The sequence below is a fragment of the Melozone crissalis genome, unplaced genomic scaffold (genome assembly GCF_028551555.1).
Source record: "Melozone crissalis strain CALT ecotype California unplaced genomic scaffold, PUWL_Pcris_2 ptg000090l_1, whole genome shotgun sequence".
In the NCBI taxonomy this organism is placed as follows: Eukaryota; Metazoa; Chordata; class Aves; order Passeriformes; family Passerellidae; genus Melozone; species Melozone crissalis.
Window position 1 is genome coordinate 4,354,776 of NW_026535867.1, and position 18,986 is coordinate 4,373,761.

The following is an 18,986-nucleotide window of genomic DNA, read 5'->3' on the forward strand; positions in this document are numbered from 1 at the left end:
AGAGAGAATTAGTAGAGCCAGGCAATAAAAGACAAAAGAATGCCTAAAAGGGAGAGTTTTGAGAACTCAATGTGACATAATTTGTGTGAGGTGCAGGTTGTTCCTGACACACAGACCATTGCACTTGAAACATACCAACTTTATTTTCAATGGTGTATTTATGGCAGATTCCTTATGTAGCAGATTGTTAAACGTCCCTGCCATCCCACCCCTTCAGTGAGTATTCAGTTATGAAAGTCTGGGGTTCCTCTTAGTGTGTGGTCTTAGTAAGAAATGTAATTGACACGCTGGACCCACATTGGTAAGGTTTGTGACAATCCTTTGAATTAATTTCCCCAGAATTTATTCCTCAAACTTTTACTAAGGCAGAATATTTCCTTCCCTGTCCCCCTACCCTACTTCCCCCCACTTCCTCCCAAAACCACCACAACTGAAGTTTTGACTCTTGTATTGCTAAAATTTTCTGGATTGCTTTTCAGCATTTGAATTTTTCCTACTCTTTGCATACTTTATGTTCAGATTTGTCATGCTGCCTGCAGAGCTCAAAAAGGTGAGGGGAGATGAATTTTAATGCCAAATATATTACCTGTGTTCTTGTTGATTTTTTCATCTCTTGTTTTAGATCTGTATTTACTAATGTCACAGGTGCATGGATGACATACTGTCATGTGCCCTGAGTTTATTCCCATCCCACGATTTAATCAGAGAGAGTTTAACATGTTTATAAGATCAGATCCTGATTTCTGTCTCAGTGAGTACCAGCAGATAAATATTCTGTCACCAGTAGACAGGCTAGGCTAAATGTCATGAAGGATACATGCCCTGGATAAGTGTAGGACACAGCCCAAATGGAGAGTGAAAAAAGGCCCTATAAAAGGCAAATAACCATATTTTCATTTTCATCACTCAACTTCAAGGGAGAAGGGAGAGCTGTGACATCATCATTTAAGGTACTGAGAGTTTATGAAGGACATAAGAATATTCTGAGGTAACGAGATATTTTCCATCTTCCACATCCCACAGACATAGCAGATCTGCTGGGTGATTTTTTTGAAGTTGTTACCTGGGAGATGGAGATGGGAAAGTGTCTATGGAGTAAAGGTGTCTAACTGAAAAATGGTGTTAGAACATCCTGCTGTGGTGGTATTAATAGTATGGAAGACTGAGCTTCAAAAATGGAAGACACCAACGGTGTTAGTCATCCATTTTCTTGAAATAAGCTGTCTAGTGTTAAAATTCTCTCTTCTTCTCACAGTTTGGAAGAAGTTTAGGGAAAAGGAATGTCTTTCATGGGCTAGTGGTATCTCAGTTTCCACCATAAGGCGGTGATGTTCATTTGAAAAGATGGATTTGAAGCCAGAATTTAAACAAGAGAGATTCTGGATTCCTGCCTTTTAATAGGTCACACACTTTTTCAGGGATTTGTATTTTATTATTCACAGATAATTCAAAAACAAGGTTTAGATTTTTCATTAAAAAAAATGTTCTAATTTCCATTTCCAAATTTTCCTGAGTGAAAAAGGCTCTGGAGATACAGTCCTTGCCTGGTTTAGGACAAGTCCTGAAGAAAAGGAATCTTAATACATCTTGCAGATTTTCCTTTTGCAGAATACCCCATTTCACCAAGCCTGCCTATAGGTACTATATATATTACCTTGAAAATTCTGAATTAATTTAATATTAAGTACATATTGACATGTGATATTAAGTACATATTGACATGTGAAAGCATCATAATTTAATTTTGAATTGCAGCATTTCAAAGGGATCACTTTCATACATCAGTTCCAATTTATGTGTGCCAACTAATGCAATCTTCCATCCTCAGTCACTTTAAGGACTGTCCCTCTGCATGACTTAGGCTGGATACAGAATGTAAGGTACACTCTTAATTAATGGAAGTTGCTCTTAGGGAATTATAACATCATATCCTTTAAGAACAAGATTAATGACTGATGAATATTAAAATATTTTTCCAAGTGATGTTATATGGAATACATGACATGAATATTCATTTCAATGTTTGGGTTTCTCAGATATGTTCATGTACGTAAAATGGCAGCTGAGAGCAAAGTTTATCTTGCCATGTTATGCAAAAGCATTTTTAAAAGCTGTACATGTTGATTGATTTTATTGAAAAAGTATAACCCTTAGGTGAGAAAACCCATGAGCTCAAGCCTAAAGGTGAAACCCCTAAACTAATAACTTCCCTGGAAGAGGAAAGTGTAGAAGTGTTGCCTTTTCAAGGATAAGTTAATCCTCATGTAGTAAAAATGAATATAAACGTCTGACTTTTTGCATGATTTTGAACTCTTAATGTAATAGGATTGCAATATTTTAATAATAAGTTAATGTTTTACAGCTTTCCCCCCTAAATCAAGTGAAGATTTTGTATACTTGGAATCTAAAAGTGAAGAGAGGTATCTAGTGCCAGTTAAAACAAGATTTAACTTCTTTTTCAGTGGAGTAGTGGGTCTGCCTACACAGAAAAATTGCAGGTTTGTCCTTCAGCATGTGAAGCAATTAGATTTATCTAGTGACACTGTCAAAAATATCCAAATCCTTTTTCTAAAACATTTACGTGTCTTAGGACTGATTAATGCAATTACATTTGTATCTGGAATGAATTTGGAGGTTTATGGTGAGTCTGAAGTAATTCCCTAAAACTCTGTAAATTTTTTTTTTAATTTAGCATGGTAGGGATACTAAAATTGTCACTAAAAGTTAGCAAAAGAAAGGTTGGGTCTTTTAATAGTAATTATTAGATGATTAAGGCAAGTCCAGTTAGAAAAATAAGGAATGTAAATAATCATGGGCTTAACAGCTAGTCTTTTTCACATAATTTATATGAAAATGATTTATTCTAAATCAAAAAGGTTTAAATTTTGGTTTTTTTCCTGCATGAACTCTTTACATGTGAAAAGCAGTTAAATTTTTATATATTGTAGGAAACTAGGAAAAATGTAATTTTTAATTTATATCTTATATTCTGTAAAGTACAGCAATATACCTATGAGGACAACATTAAGGCTGTTTACTCAGTGAGAATGTTCATAACTTCCAGCCTAGGATGTTTTCTTGAAAATTAAGCAATCATGCTGTGTTATTTCTCTGCCCACTATTCCAAAATAAACCCATACCCTTAAACATCCCTATTTACCCTATTTAAGAGTGTTTTGTTTAAACTTTTTGTTTAAACTTTGTACTTTATTAATTTTATTACTATATAAACTCAGAAAATATTAGGTAAAAAATGCTGTAGAAAGAACTCACATTAAATTTGAAAATATCACTTAAATTCAGCTTTTTACTTAAATAATCATATTTTTGATGCTATAGAAGTCAGTAAAATTAGGACGACGTATTTGAAATAAATCAATGTATTTAGCAGTACAATTCAAGTTTCCCCATTGTGTCCATATCACAACACATACACCCTCCTCCCAAAGTCCCTGGAATTTTACAATTTTCAGGACCAAGGCCAATCTTCCTTCATCATCAGTGATGTGTCATTCAGAGCTGATGGACAGCTCTGTCTCCATCAGGAGAGAAGGATCTTTTCTTTTTATAACTGACAGCACATTTAATAGCTGGTGTTGCAGACAGAGGATGGATGAAAAGTAAATTTAAGGAAAGGGGACAGAGAGATGAGAAATTTCAGCTTGTGGCTGATATGGTAATAAGGTATTCTCATGCCAGTGATAGAGAGGAGCATCTTGAGAGTAGAAGGAAGAGGATTTAAGAATTGATGACTCTTCAGGATGTGATACAAAATAGAAGATTAAATGTGTATGGCTTAAAATACTGATATGCTAGGGAAGATTTTATGACATTTTTTAAAATTGCACAATCAATGAAGAGATCAGGCAAAGGAGAAACAGTTTATTTGTATCACTGAAGAGAAGTAGGACAAGGCACCAGACTGATTTGATTATAAAAGGATATTCAGCTCAGTAAGAAAAACCAATAGTTTTGTTATATCATACAAGCTGGAATGAGGTTTAGAAGGGAAGTTTGAGATTTTAACCTGTTTGTTTGTTTGTTGAAGGTTCATTGAGGGTTCATTGAACCTGAAATGTTTGTTGAAGGTTCAAGTTTAATTTTCATGTAAATTGTAATTTTTTAATCCCGTGTTTTAAATACAGAACTGCTGTTCACAAATGTAATTACTGTAGATAAATACTAGTTGAAGAAATTGACTGATTAAGGAATGGATACAGAAATAATGCAGAAATTTTTTGGTTTTGTTTTTTCCCCAGCTGAGGTCAACTACATGAAACAGAAATTACACACCTTTCTACGTTTCCAGTGATTCCATAATAAAATTAAAAATTACAAAAAAATTGGGGAAAGTTCTAAAACCTTGGAATTAGGGACCTATTTTACAGTGATGCTAACTGAATATGCAGCAGCTGACACATGGAGGTGCTGGTTTGCACTAACCATTAGTGACAGATGCTTGACCCTGACTAGGCAGGGTGAAAGCCTGCTGACCAAAGGAGAGACTAAAAGAGAAGGTGGTGGAGATTAAATATTGAAGTAGCTGCATTTTTATGTTCAGAAGATTTGTGCTCGCTCCTCTCCAGAGGTGATTTCCATCTGAAGCACTGACTGCAATTTGTTTTGTTTATTCCACGAGATCTGACAAGATCATGACCTGGTGGTTGCATAAAGCAGGCTGAGGATTTTTATTTGTCATCGAGGGCCCGGAGTGAGGAGATAAGAGAGCAAGCCTAAAGTCAAATGAAGTTTATCTCACAAGAAATCAAAGTGCAGTGCTCAGGCCCTAAGAAAAGACTTAAAATGCATTAAAAATGTCAATGGAGGTTTAGAAAAGTAGAGGGAAAAGGAAGAGTGCATACTTTTTTTTTTTTTTACCTGCTTTTGAAATGTGTGCAGAAAACAGAAACAGAAATATAACCTTGTTCTGTGTCTTGAGAGGGAGCTGTCTATGAGTTTCAGCCTGAATATATTGAGTTTATCTCCATTGCCCCTGATCATTGAGCCTTTCCCAGCAGCTACTCTCTGGCAAAGCAAAACTCTTTGAAAAACTCTAACAAAAAATAATGAAAAAAATCCCCAAACTCCTGACCTTATGGTCTGTACTTTGAAAAATGAATTTCTAATACTACACTTCAGCCATGTAAGTTGTTTTTTGGGTTTGAATGCTGAGATAGAACTAAAGGAAATTCCAAAAGCATTTGCTGTTATTTTTATCTGTTTATAGTATTTTTTTTTCCAGGGAGCTTAAGCTTTATAGTTTGGAAGTGACTGCTGAGTATTCTTGAGAGGAAGAACTAGTTCCTTACTTGTGGGTTGCCTTAGGAAGAGAATAAATTTGGAGCAAAATTAGTCTATAATTACTTGGAGATGAGGATACTTGCAATAAATTTGCCTTAATGTAGCCTGTTCAAATAGATTATATGGGTAAGGACATGAGCAGGGACTCACCTTTAGAGTCACTATTTGATACCAGGTTTTCAGCTAAGTGAGGCTAAAGCCCTGAGTTTTATGTTTTTAACAGTGCAAATGGGAAGCAAACAACAATTCAGCTTTGTTTTCACTGAGTAAAAGTTAGCAGAACATCAAAGGTTATACAACTTCAAGGCTTAATACTGAGCAGAAATTGCAGAAACTTTCAGTCAAGGGTTCAGCTGCAAAAATAAAAATATGCTCCTTCAGCAGAGAATTGCCAGGGTCGTACCCTGCATTAAGAAAACTGCTTCCATGAAAGCATTTGAAAATATTTAGGGACATATCAAGTGTTATGCAAAGAATATTATAACTGAAAATATCTAACTACATATAATATCATTGAAAAATACATACAAGGTATTCCCTCCCAAACATGATAGCTGTTTTCCAGAAAGGAATTCTGTAAGTACTGAAGTTTATTTAGGGTCTCCAGAAAAAAGATTTGATTTTTCAAAATGGAGAAAAAATTTAACGAGAAATTCATCTAGACATTCAAATGCATAAAAAATAGAAAAAAGAAATCAAGAATTTCTAACATAGAAAATATTTTAATAGCTCAAAATACTTGATATCAAAACTAAAAAGAAAGTAACTTGACCAGAAAGCTTTGCTTTTGAGAAAGATCAGAAATTTTAGAGTATTTTTAAAGCAAATTGAACAGAATAAATGACTTTGTATATTAAAGGGAGAAGAGAGAAGGGAAGTAGACAATAAGTTTTATATTACTGCAGTTATGAAGAACAGAAATGTTATTCAGGAAAGTTATGAATATCAAGGAGAAATGTGTGGTCAGAGAGGAAATGAAGGCTCTAAGTGTATATGGAAAAATAGCTTGGTTGCAGTATATAGGAATTGCTGGAAGGTCTAATATTGTAATGACAAGTATGCAGGGTACCATGTAAACCACATTTCTCTTATTCACACAGCTGCTGATTTTGTCAAAGAATTCAAATAGTTTTGTGTGATGTGGCTTCCCTCCCTTATTGTGATGCTTAATGATTTTCTTTGGAATATATAAACAAACTCACATCTGTAATTTCAGAATTTATGCAAGAGACCTGTCTAAAAATTGGCAACACATTCTCTGCCTTTTCATTTCTTCATATCCCGAGCTGACTTAAGCAAGGAGTCACATGCTGGTTTGCACCACCACAATTTAATACATGAGATCCTTTGGAATTCACAGACTTGCAGAATCCCAGAGTGTTTTGGGTAGAAGGGACCTTAAAGGTTGTCCACAAACCCCCTGAAATGGACAGGGACACCTTTCATTTTAAACCACAATTTTTGGGCAGACACTCTCTTGCAGAGGTGATTTGTTACTTTCTTTTTTATCAGTCTGCTCAGAAACCTTTTCTGCTGAAGCCTCAATTTGGAAGAGTCTCCCTGACTGTTCCCCTCAAAACAAGCTCTGGAGTTTAGAAAGTCCCTGAACTCCACTGTTATGAACACTCCTGCAAAGAATTAATTTAGATTTTCTGCTGCAGCCTTATCTTCCGTGAGCATTCCTTTTCCACCCTGATCATCTCTCAGCCTTTCTGAGTTTGCCAAGCTACCAGCTTCAGATGTGTTTGAAAAGGTTGTGCTACTGCTTTTTTAAATCTTAGCAAGTTGTCACTTGAGGGTGGAGCTTGTGTGTATGAGTGTTCTTGGAGGTTAGAGGAGAGGTTGGCAGCATTGTTAATTTTTTGTTTAAATAGCATCTAATGCTATTTTCTGTTTTCTTTAACCTTACTTTTATTTGTGAATGTGTTGCTGTACTTTAATGAATCCCTTTGGTACTTTAATAAATCCTTTTGTCTTTTGTCCTGCAGTTTAATCACATATCCTTGGTAAATGGAACTTTGCTGTTCATGCTTTCCTCTTTTGTTTCCTACCTGAATTTCAGAGCTTTTCCTACAGTTTGACTGCATTCTTGAAGAATATAATGTCCCAAGCTATGACTACACTTTAATTTTCTTTTGTTCTTTTAATTAAAAAGTTCTATTTCTGTTTCCAAGGCAGTATGTTCTGTTTTGGTGTAATGTGATCCTCCCTTTTTTCACAAGCTACCTCTTCTGAATATTGGGTTGGTTTTTTTTTACCTTTTGTAATTGATTAAACTCAGGGTCCTGTACATGCCACAATCCTTTAATAGACATTCAGAAGATCTCTTTAGCTCAATGATGCTAATTTTTATAGATTGTAAGACACTGAGGCTATTCCAGACAGTGTAAGCCTGGAATTCTGGTATAAAACCCTGTAAATTGTATGCATAACGAATTAGCCCAAAGAAAATGGGTAAGTTAATACAGAATGTACATGGTGGAAATTGTAAGAAAATAATGAAAATGAATCCTGTCAGAAACAGTTTTATTGGAAACAGGGTTTGGAAATAAAGTCCTGTATGTGAATAAGGAACTGTAATAAGGACAATGGTGACTCTGAGATGAGCTGGGGTCACAGCACAAGAGAAATCCAGTAGGAGCTCCCAAGGCTAATGCTGTGGTGAAACAGGAGTGCTAATGGAGATCCCTATTGTGTAATTCAGGAAAGTGTGAGTGGGACATAAGGCTATTTTAATCTCATACAATATACTGACAAACAGGAATAGTGGAAGTAATTATTGGGCATGCATTATTTAAAGGTGCTGAACAACTCTTTATATATGAAAAAATCCGACCACAGGAAATATTTGTGCTGTGAAAATCAGGCCTTATGGTAGAGATTTCAGGCTTAGTTTGTTTCATCTATCTGAATGAGATTGATAAGATAATTTTATTAAATTATCTTGGTTCTAAAATTGGTTCTAAAACCAGGAAAATGCTAGATACAAAAACTATTGTGTGAGAGGAACTAATTTTGATTTCCTGATATAAAATTACAGAAGTACTGTCAGTTTGCTCTGAAGTTTTAGTTACAAATCAATGATATTTAAAACCCAGAGACAATGTGGTAGTCTAGGAAGCTAATTTGCCAAAGTGCTGTTTCCATTCCATTTTTTTTTAATATATTTATTTCTTACTACTTTGAATCCTGACAAGAAGGGATTAGAGAATAGAGTGTGTTGACACTGATTAAATCACTTCAGGATTTGCTTTGTCTCAGTGTGAACAGTGACTGGCATTCCTGCTAAAAGTTCAAAGTTCTCATTGATTTGAAGGCTGCTAGGATTGATCAGCTCATTGGATAATTTGTAAGGCATTTTGATTTTTCTAACACAGGAGGAAGTTCTACAAACTGCAAAGTGTGGTTCTCCTTGAAGATTTTCAGTGCACCTGCAGCAGCAGAAAGGACAATAGATGTGGATTGCAAAGCTCTGGTAAGATTACTCTAAATGTCTAATTTTGTTCTACTGCATTAGAAGAAAAATTTAATTTTTATTGTTGTTCTGGCTGCTATCACAGAAGATTAATCAATTTTATTAAGTGACCACACAATCATTTTTTGAGTAATAAAATTCAATACTTATTAAGCTCTCATTTAAGCTCAGTGATATGAGCTAAAATAAATATGTGAATAAAAATATCTGCTTTATCCTGTTAGAAAAATTGCACTTTTATTCTTTGGATCTCAAATAAGCCTGAAGTCTAAAAAAATTTCAGTGTATCTGTTTTCCACAACAGAATTTGTCTCTTTTGGTACTTTATTTCTTCATGCATGCCAAATTGTTATTGCCATTTAAATTTCTTTAATCATTGAGATATATTTAATTGTTTGCATTACTAAATGAATACATACTGTCACTCTTAAAAAAATAAATTATATTAGTCATACTACAAGAAAAATTGCATCATATTAAACAAGTATGCTTTAAGTCTCTTAACTATGTAAAGATACAATAATTTTTAGTATGTTTGCTTAATAAATAGTGTTTTTGTTTCCCACTGATTTGTAATTTCATTTGTCTTTGAATTATCATTTGTAAGGTGTTTGTTTTCAGAGCTAATATTTTTCCTATCTTCTGTAAATGGATTTTTGCTTTATTGTCTATACTGCTTTCTGCATGCATTGTAATAACAGGTGCTGGTAACAGGTTGTATGAGTAGAAATTATTGGTAGGGTTTTTTCCTGCAGGAGCATTTTTACAAATAAAAATATGTGATGGAGGTGCAAGGGGAATACCTCTTTCACTCACAGATTGTGGGGAAGGGAAAAGAGTCTCCTCAGTTGATTTTACATGGGTTCAAATGGAGGGTGAAAATCCAAACCAGTAAGCACATCTTAAAATATTTAAATTTCATTGTTCATATATGACTTCAGGTTTGCTCTTCTTTCCTTGAAATTCAATATCCTGACTGTGAACTTGTGTAGGGAAGAGAAACAGATACTGATGTTTTCAAAGTCTGGTGTTGGATGAGTATGCTGGGGGGTGTCTGCTGCTAATGAGGGACATTAAAGCTGAACTAAAAGAGTTTGTGATTTGAGACCTTGAAAAGAGCAGTGCAGGTTTTTGTCCCACAGGATCATGCATTACCTTGTATCATTTTCTGATCTGAAAATTCTCTGAAGTGGTAAAAGGGAAAGCTAGATTTGAAGTACACTATTGACTCCTATTGTATGAGAAATTCTCAAGGTACATTTGAACTATTCCTATAAATTTTAATCAAATTCAATGTGAAAGCTTGAAAAAAACAACATTGAAGTACAAAATACTTCTGCAGTGTTTAGGGCACTGAAATGACTGGCCTTAAAATTTGGATAATTCCTTTAAGGGAAGATGGAGGGAAAGAAGTAGCTATGTCTCTTCTTCAGATCTCTATGGAAAATGTAATAAATTTTTTCTTATTGATGAGTTTGGAAGATGACATGAATATTTCTGACTAGCAAATAAAAACATGTGGTTACTGCTATGGCATTATGATTGCTGAATTTACTGGTTACATGCCAGGCACTCAGTTTTGGAGTGTGGGAGCTTTCTGTCTCTAATGTAAGGGAATAGGATTATCCTAATGATTTCTCAGTAGAACTGTCAGTATGACACGAGGAAAGAGAACCAGTGCAGTCCTTGACTGCTGAAGAATGGTCAGACATGAACAGAAAGCAAATTATGATGGTACTGCTATTAGAATGTGCACGTCTGGTTCTTGAAGGTTAAAAATGATTTTGAAATACTGGAAGAAAATCAAAGAAATCGTCTAGAAGCATGGGGGACTGGAACAGCAAGCCTTGTCATATGAATGTTAAATAGCTCTATCAACTTAGTTTGCCAAAGAAAAAATGGAGAAGAAATGTGATCATTTGCTAAAGAAGATTTAGTGGTGATGTCTCATTTTTGCTGACCAACATGCATCAAGAGCTAATGGCCAAAAATTTACATCTGAGATTTATTTAATCTTGCATGGACTGTCCCAGTAATGAAAACAATAAAACATTGGAAGATCTTATAGTGAAAAGCATAGACAGAGTCTTGTGAAGGTGAGAACTTGAAATGGCTTCAAAATCTGATAAATATTTAAAAAGCGTAGACACCTGGTACATCTGCTACATCAGTGAGTCAGATTTAATGAATACATTGATCTCTTTTTGACCTTAGAGTCTTCTTCCTTCCTGGCCCTTGGAATGAAGAGGATTAGCAACATTTAATTTAAAATACTAATGACACTGCTTTTGTATGGTAGCTATAGCTGAATCTCATCATCAAATGCAATACAAATTTATCCTCAGCACATCAGAAGTCCTGTTCTGTCTTACACAAGTGTTCAGACTTCTGAAACATCCAAAATTGGCTACAGCAGAGGTAAAGCTGGCAGGATGGAGGTGTTAAACGAGCCAGGTGTAGCATCCTGCTCTTCTTGATGGTGACCACAGTGACACCGGCCTGCAGTGAGGGAGGGCCCAGGGAGCTGAGGGCTGGGGGCAACCCAGGAACAGTGGACAGTGTAAGGTCATCTTGGCACATGCCATATTATAGTTGATGAATATATTTGCTTGCAGATTCCAGTTCTGTGTCTGAGGTTTGGAAATGCTTTAAGTTGACTCAGCCTTTTGCACTTCATATGTGGGCCTCTGTCTGAAGTGCAGTGCCTGTGGCAGGGTGACAGCTCCCACCACATGGAAAGAGGAGGTGAGAGGTGTCAGGATTCAGGCCAAATTTCTGACTTTGTGAATCTTCTGACCCTGATGGATGGCCTGAGGCACTGGCCATCAGCTGATTCTGCTCCTCTGTTGAAAGGTGCAGAGAACTCTGAAGAAACAAGAAGTTGTATGGCAGCACCCTGCAGTTGTCTGTAGCTCACATCTTGGTGTCAGCATAGAGTTGTTCTCTTCTGTTTTCCGTGCATAAAATGAGCTAAAAAGAAATACCTACCTAGATGTTAGGTCTGTACTGCCCCCACTCCAAACTCATGCATTGTGTCCCCATCCTCATTTAATTTGCTCAGAATTTTCGGTGGTAAGTATTGTGGCATGTGCTTCCATCTATCTTTTGCATAATGCTTAGTTCTGATTAGATCAATGATCTTGAATTGAAACAGCACAGGATTTTCCAGTTACATTTACCTTTAGTTTGCTTTGTTGTTTCCATGTCTTGACATCCTTAAGGTGAAAAATTTCAATATCAAAGCCTAGCTGCAGATATGTATCTGAAAGACTTAGAGATAATTTGGTTTAACTCAAGTTTTTAATGAAATAGTTTAAGTTTGCATTTCTACATTGTTGAGACCCATCTCACTACATATTGTTTCTGGATGTGTTCTGTCTCTCAACCTAAAATTCAACGTGGAGATTGATTACTTAACTGAATCAAGCCAAGTTTTATACTGCCCAAGTTTTCTTAAAATTCTTTTAGCCTGTTATAGCTGAAATCATTTAAGCTTGTACTTTGCTATTAACCAGATTATGATTAAGGTGTTTATGGAAATAAAAATATTGAGTAAGTCAATATTTAAAGCCATAAGCCATATTGAAAAAGTCATTCATTTTAAGCTCTAGTCCAATTTCAATTATTTTAATCACTGTATTTCAGTAAAAGAAATACCCTTGTTTGAGTAGAAGAAGTTATCTAACTGGAGATTTGGAGTAAAATCCTATTGTAGTCCTTGCTCCTCAGTAGTCAGTGTGGGTTTCTGGTTGGGCACTGGAACAGCTCCCCAGGGCAGTGCTCACAGCACCAGCCTGGCAGAGCTCTGGAAGTGTTGGGACAATGCTCTCAGGAACATGGGGTGACTCTTGGGGTGTCCTGTGCAGGGCCAGGATTGAACTCGATGTTCCCTTCCAACTCAGCATATCTTGTGATCCTATGAAATGGATTTTGAATTAAAATGTAATAGTTTCTTCCTAATTTTTACATAGAAGCACAGTAGTTCCCCCAGTTTGAGGCACATCTGTCTCTAAATTGAATAAGATTTAATTGTTTTGGTCCATGTGGTCAATAGAATGCCCACCACAAGTTGTTTGGTATAATACAATGCTTTAAAGGTCAATACAACGCTTGAATAAGAAAAATATTGTAATCTCATTTTCTGTGTGTAGAAAAGAGATTACACATATACTGTGTATATAGTAAAAAAGGAAAAAATGCCACAAACTTTGCTTTTAATGGTGCTAGTACTGTTTATTATTTTTATGTTTAAAAGGTTTAGGATAGAGACCTGGTCATTAGTACTTGTGGCGTCTCCTGTGTTGGATGAATGCTTGGTGCCATTACTTTGCAAATAGCTGAATAAAATACTGATTTTAACTCTCTTTGTGATAATTCCACATGTTTCTATTTCCAAGAAAGGAATGGATGACAGTCTGTTTCTCAGTGTTCAGTTAAACTTCTTGAAGATAGATTTATTTTTCATTTTCTTCCCCAGGTTTTGGGGTTTGTGTTTTTGTTTTGTTTTTGTTGTTGTGGTTTGTTGGTTTATTTGGTGGTGATGGTTTGGTTTTTTTGATTAAAGGGAGGAAGGCTGAGTGTTTTCATGTTTGGCTGGCTGTTTTTTCCAACTTGGACAGATTGGTACGTGATTTCTGATTTTCATTTAAAATGAATGACTTTTTAAAACCTATAGCCTGCTGATCTAGATATTTTTTCCTAATTCAAGCCCTGATGCTTTGAATTCCAGTGCTCAACCATTGCAGAAATAAGAATTGCCCTACTGAAATGGAGGGAGAGTATCCAGCTGCAGGTTTTCTGTCTAGGTTCTGTGTATATTAAGAGAAAATAGATAATTAATTAAGCTGGAAAGGTTGTAAGGATGCATTCCAGCTGTCAAGGATTGTTAAAGCTTTGTCAACAGGGGAAGCCTTACAAGTGTGACAAGGATTAAACTGTATTTCAGAGGAGGGATATTATCAAGTGTTGGTAATACTGAAATAACCCAGTCAATCCTAGTGCTGCTCATAATGAACACCTCCAACTTTATCTTACAACTTCAACAGTCACTGCCCAGATTCAACCTCCTTTTCTTTGCCAGCTGTCATAATGAAAGAAACCAATCCAAATTCTAAGAATTTTTGTCTTTTTTTGTTGTCCTCTGTCTTTCAGTCCACCTGGATAACCAGTTTGGGCAATTGGAACTGCTGGCCTATAGAGAACATTTCCCCACAGTCATTAAATACTCCATTAGTTTTGCTACAAGTAGAAACATTTCCATAGCACTATCCTGGAATTAATTCCAGTAAAGAAATTTCAGATTTGTGAGCTGTCATTTCTATTCTATCATCTTAGAAAATCATTCTGTTTTGAACTGCATGATGTAAGGGGAGTGATGTTGGAGACTTCTCAGCTTTGGCTTTCTTTCCACCAATGCAAATTTCAGGTTTCATTTCACCCCGACAAAGATCATCAACTCTATTAAAAGAGATCAGCTGAAAAGTAGTTCAGGGAAAAAGGGAGAAAGTATGCTCTGTGATCACAGTCTGCTCAGGAATTTATTCATTTTTCTCTTATGAAAGTTTTAACATATTTTTATTTAATTTTGTCTTGTCTAGACCAGCCTGTGGCAGTCTAATAAATCACAAAAGCAAAGGAACAAAGTTGTGAGAGTGCAGGTGGTATAGGATGCAGAAGTGTATTTTCAAATGTATATTTTACTTCTAAAAAATACTGAAGTATATTTGAGTTGTTCTCGGGGTTTTACTCTGTTAGTGACATCTAGATAGCACAAGCTAGATCAGACTGTTGTTCATTAGTAGCTGACAGCTTTTCAAATTCATGATGAATTCTAAGAATTGCCTGCACAAACTTCATCGAGTTCAAAAGGCCAAGAGCAAGGTCCTGCATTCAGGGCACTCCCAAGCACAAATACAGGTTGGGCAGATCATGGATTGAGAGCAGCTCTGGGGAGAAGACTTGGGGGTGTTGATGCATCAGACCCAGCTGTGAGCATCTGAGCATTTGCAGCCCACAAAGCCAAGCCTGTCCTGGGCTGCATCAAGAGCAGCGAGGGCAGCAGGTGAGGGAGGGGATTCAGCCCCTCTGCTCTGGTGAGGCCCCACCTGCAGTGCTGAGTCCAACTCTGGGGTCCCAAAATAGGAAGGATACGAGCCTGTTGGAAAGAGGCCACAGGAGGCCATGAAGGTCATCCAAGACTGGAGCACCTCCCCTGTCAGGACAGAGAGAGCTGGAGATGGAGCAGCTTTCCAGTACCTAAAGGAGATACCAGAGAGCTGGAGAGGGACTTATGACAAGGGCATGTAGTGGTTAGCCAAGGGGTAATGACTGCAGACTGAGAGGGAGCAGGTTTAGATCAGATGTAAGGAGAAAATTCATTCCTATGAGGGTGGTGAGGCCCTGGCACAGGCTGCCCAGAGAAGCTGTGGCTGCCCCATCCCAGGAATTGTCCAAGGCCAGGCTGGATGGGATTTTGAGCAACCTGGCCTGCTGGAAGGTGTCCTTGCCCATGGCAGGGAGGTTGGAATGAGATGCTCTTTAATGTTTTGTCCAACCCAAACAATTCTGTGATACTCCTCAAGCTCTTCTCATACAGAAATAATTTTGCTTTCTAATGGATTTGTAAGTTGTAGATCAGAAGCATCACCCTTGCCAACTCTGTGGTATGTTTCTTCTCATAGGATTTATTAGCTCAAGGAATAGTTCCCCACAAAAGCCTTGGCAGATCTTTAGAACCTGGGATTCATGCTCTGGGGACTGCAGAAGTAAAACCTATCAGTGGGAGATGGCATTCTGTTTTAAACCTATAGTTGTTTTACAGAGAGGCACAACAGTAAGAAATCTCAGAAAATATGTGTTAATTTTCCCCAGCCTGTGCCTCTTGCCAGCATCTTTTCTTTTTCTGTTTAATTACTTAAAGGGAACTCACAAGAAATATGCATTAGTGTTAAACTCTCACTACACAGAAATAATGTGTTTTTGATCTGTCTCTCCTGATTGCCCCCACTTACCACTCCTTCATTTGTATCACTCAGCAGTCCTGGAGTGGATGAAATCCACCTATTTTGGGTGTAATTTAACTGGGGAATATCTTCCACGTGCTCATTTAATGTTCTTTAACCACTGATGGATGTTTAACTTCATGGGAGTGCAACAACCACTGATAACCAAAACACTGATGGCATTACAGACTGTGGAGGCTGAGCCCTCACCCTGCTCTGCTCTGTCTCCTCCTTCTGTGTCTCACTGCCAGCTGATATGGACAGATCACACACCCAAATCTTTGTAACCCATCCTGTCAAAAAACACTGCAGTGTGATTGTTGTAGCAGGAGTTTGTATTTGGTGGTAACTGCATTATGTCAATTCACAGGTAGAATGCAGAGATGTTGTTACAAGTGTCACTGGTGTCAGAGCAAAACCAACTTAGAATCTAAATTATGTGTCAGTGTCTCCCTTGTTAAATTTTTCATTATTTATTTAAAAGAAAAAACCACATAATTAAGAATGTTTTGTAATTATGTAACTTGGCAGTTGAAGACAGTGACACACTGTTTTCATAGCTGTGGTACGTTAATTTTTCATAAATACTAAGCAAAACTGTAGTCTGAATATTGTCATATATGGCTGAGACTTGGATCACATTCTCAGAAACTGAGTAACCTGAAGTTATGAATCATGCCTTAAGATTTTTTAATTTCTATCATATGCTTTCATGACAGTTGGTAGTATAAAAAGAACCATGGCAACATGGTTGGTGGGAGGGAAAATAAATTTGAGAAGGTAGTAATTATTAATCACTCAAACAAAAAGCAGTTAGGCAAATAATTCAGACGAGAGCATATTTGTATAGCTCATTAAAAAAATAAATAAAAAACCAAAGGATGATTATTAGAAGTATAAAAATGTGAGTGATTTTTTTGATAAATAACACGTGCCAACCCCCTCCTCTTGTCCCTACAGATGAATAATCAGTTCTCTGATATAAGAGCAGGGAGATAATGTAGATCACAAAATGACAGCTGAGCTGTCACTAACTGCCATGGAACAAAAATGTGGGATTAGATCTAAACCAAATAATTAGAGGGGATGTTTCATCTGGACAACTGGTCATATCTATGAAAAATAACTGTTATGTGAAGGAAGAGAATGGCCCTGAATAAGGAAACTACCAATTCCCTTAGTCCACAACTGCTGCTGCTCCCCTGGGGCTTAGCAATCAAAACAAGAGGGGTTTTTTCTCAACCATTACACACAGCAAGTCCATGGAAAAAGTTCTTCTTAAGAAAAATTTGCTCACTGATGGCCTGGAGTGCAGATTGAACTAGGTAGTAAAGTAACATTATTGAAAGGAAAATGTAATGTTTGAACTCTGATCCCTGTCATCCTGTCAAGGCTAGGAACTTATGCTAGGTTTTTGGCTCAAGACAAAACATGGTTGCATGTATAGAGCTGGGTGTGGGTTTTTTTTTTTTTATATATTTCTGTTTGGGCTTACTTTTTGATGGTTCTGTTTTTTGGGTTTTTTTGTTTGTTTATTTTGGTTTTTAATAAATAAAAGTGAGAGGAACATGAAAGAGAACAGTGGGGATTCGTCTAAAAGATATCATGAAGTGTAAATTTTCCAGCTATGCTTGGAGGCTCTTAAAAGTGACCTTCTGTGATTTTTTCTGCAGAAGTCCAACCTTTAAACCTTTCCTGCCATTTTTCAGAGCTGCCAAGAAAACTGGTGCTACTGCGCTGTTTCCCCCCCAGTGATTAATGTGACTTGTGAGAAATCTCTGTTTTCCTTGTGTAAGATGAAGGAAGAGGAGGAAGAGATCTTTATTATTTGTTCAATTCCTATGAAGGTTGTCCATTTGTATAACAGAAAGATCTATGCTTAAGAGTGTTTTGGCAGAGGTACTACTGCTCCCCAAAAATGTACAAATATCCCTACTTCTCTAAAATAGTATTGCTGTGTTCCCATGTTTAGAATACTATTTATAAATTCTTGAGTGAAAGTCAAACAAAACTTTATGATAGAAAATATATTAAATATTTACTTTATTCAAATCAAATAAAATTTTTTCAAATAAAATTTTTCTGCATTTCTAGAACATGGGTAAAGCAGCTAGTTGTTCTTTTCTGCTGGATTTCTATGGACAGCATGCACAGCTTCTGAAACAGCCAGTGATAATTAAAGTAGATCATTGCAATGAGCAACAAGTTAATGTAGACATACAAATATTCATAACATCTGAATCAGGAACTTCAAGTAGGTACATAAAGCTAGTTGAGTAAGGATTTGATTTGAAAACAGGTGCTGTGTTGAAGTTTGAAAAATGTCATTAACGCAGGAATGACTTGGTTTTAGTTATGAAGTTTTACTGGATGTTTTGACTTTAGGCTATAGCTCTACCTGTTTTAGATGGTTTGGCCTACTGAAAAAGTAATCAAGATTTTTCCTCTTCTGTTTAAATCAGCATAAGGAGTGACTGTGTAAATGTGACAATCTCTGACACTTGCTCATCACCCTCAGTAGGATGGAGGGCCCAGTGTCTGTTACTGTCTGAAGACTTTTCTCCAGCCTTGTAAAAATGAATTTTCTGCTTGATTTGAATTCCTGGTAAAGGGAGATGAAAATCATTCTAACTGAAATCTTAGAAGACTAAAGAAAAACTAAAGTCTCAGTGATCATAGAGACTACGTCAGTTGAATCTGCGGACCTATTTGTATAAAATTAACTAACCTGAAGGCCATAACATTGATTCCCTGCAGCAAATATTTCTACTGAAAAAATTCCAGCTAAAGCTGTTTGAGAGAAATGGGGAGTAAAAATTAACACTACTCATTTTACATGGGAGGAGGTTATTTACATCTGAATATTTACTCAGTAATAATTTATATATTTCTCTGGGATTTAGAAAGGATAATTTATAAAGAATGTTAACTGTTCAGAGAAACCATCTGTGAAAGCAGGAAGTTTCGAGTCAAATTAAAATTATTTCATGTTCATTATTCATTAATTAAATAACAGTTTCACTTATTATGATTCGTTTGTACATTGGCACATATTTTTAGTCCTAAATGCAGAGAAAACAACACTATTTATAATTTTAATTTAATCAATATTATCAACTGATAATTATTAGTATCATCAACCATTTAAACATTGTAACAATTTACAATTAAAACTTTTATTTACTGTATTTTACTTTGCTGTTTACTTT

The 18,986-nt window shown here is 36.2% G+C and overlaps 1 protein-coding gene across 1 annotated transcript in view; it reads left to right on the forward strand.

Moving 5' to 3' along the window:
* CFAP47 (cilia and flagella associated protein 47) overlaps positions 1-18,986 on the forward strand; it is a 260,765-nt gene that overhangs the window by 148,102 nt on the left and 93,677 nt on the right. Inside the window, exon 51 of the mRNA XM_054291296.1 lies at positions 8,679-8,776. Coding sequence (XP_054147271.1) covers positions 8,679-8,776 — 98 coding nt within the window. The remainder of the gene's footprint in view (positions 1-8,678; positions 8,777-18,986) is intronic.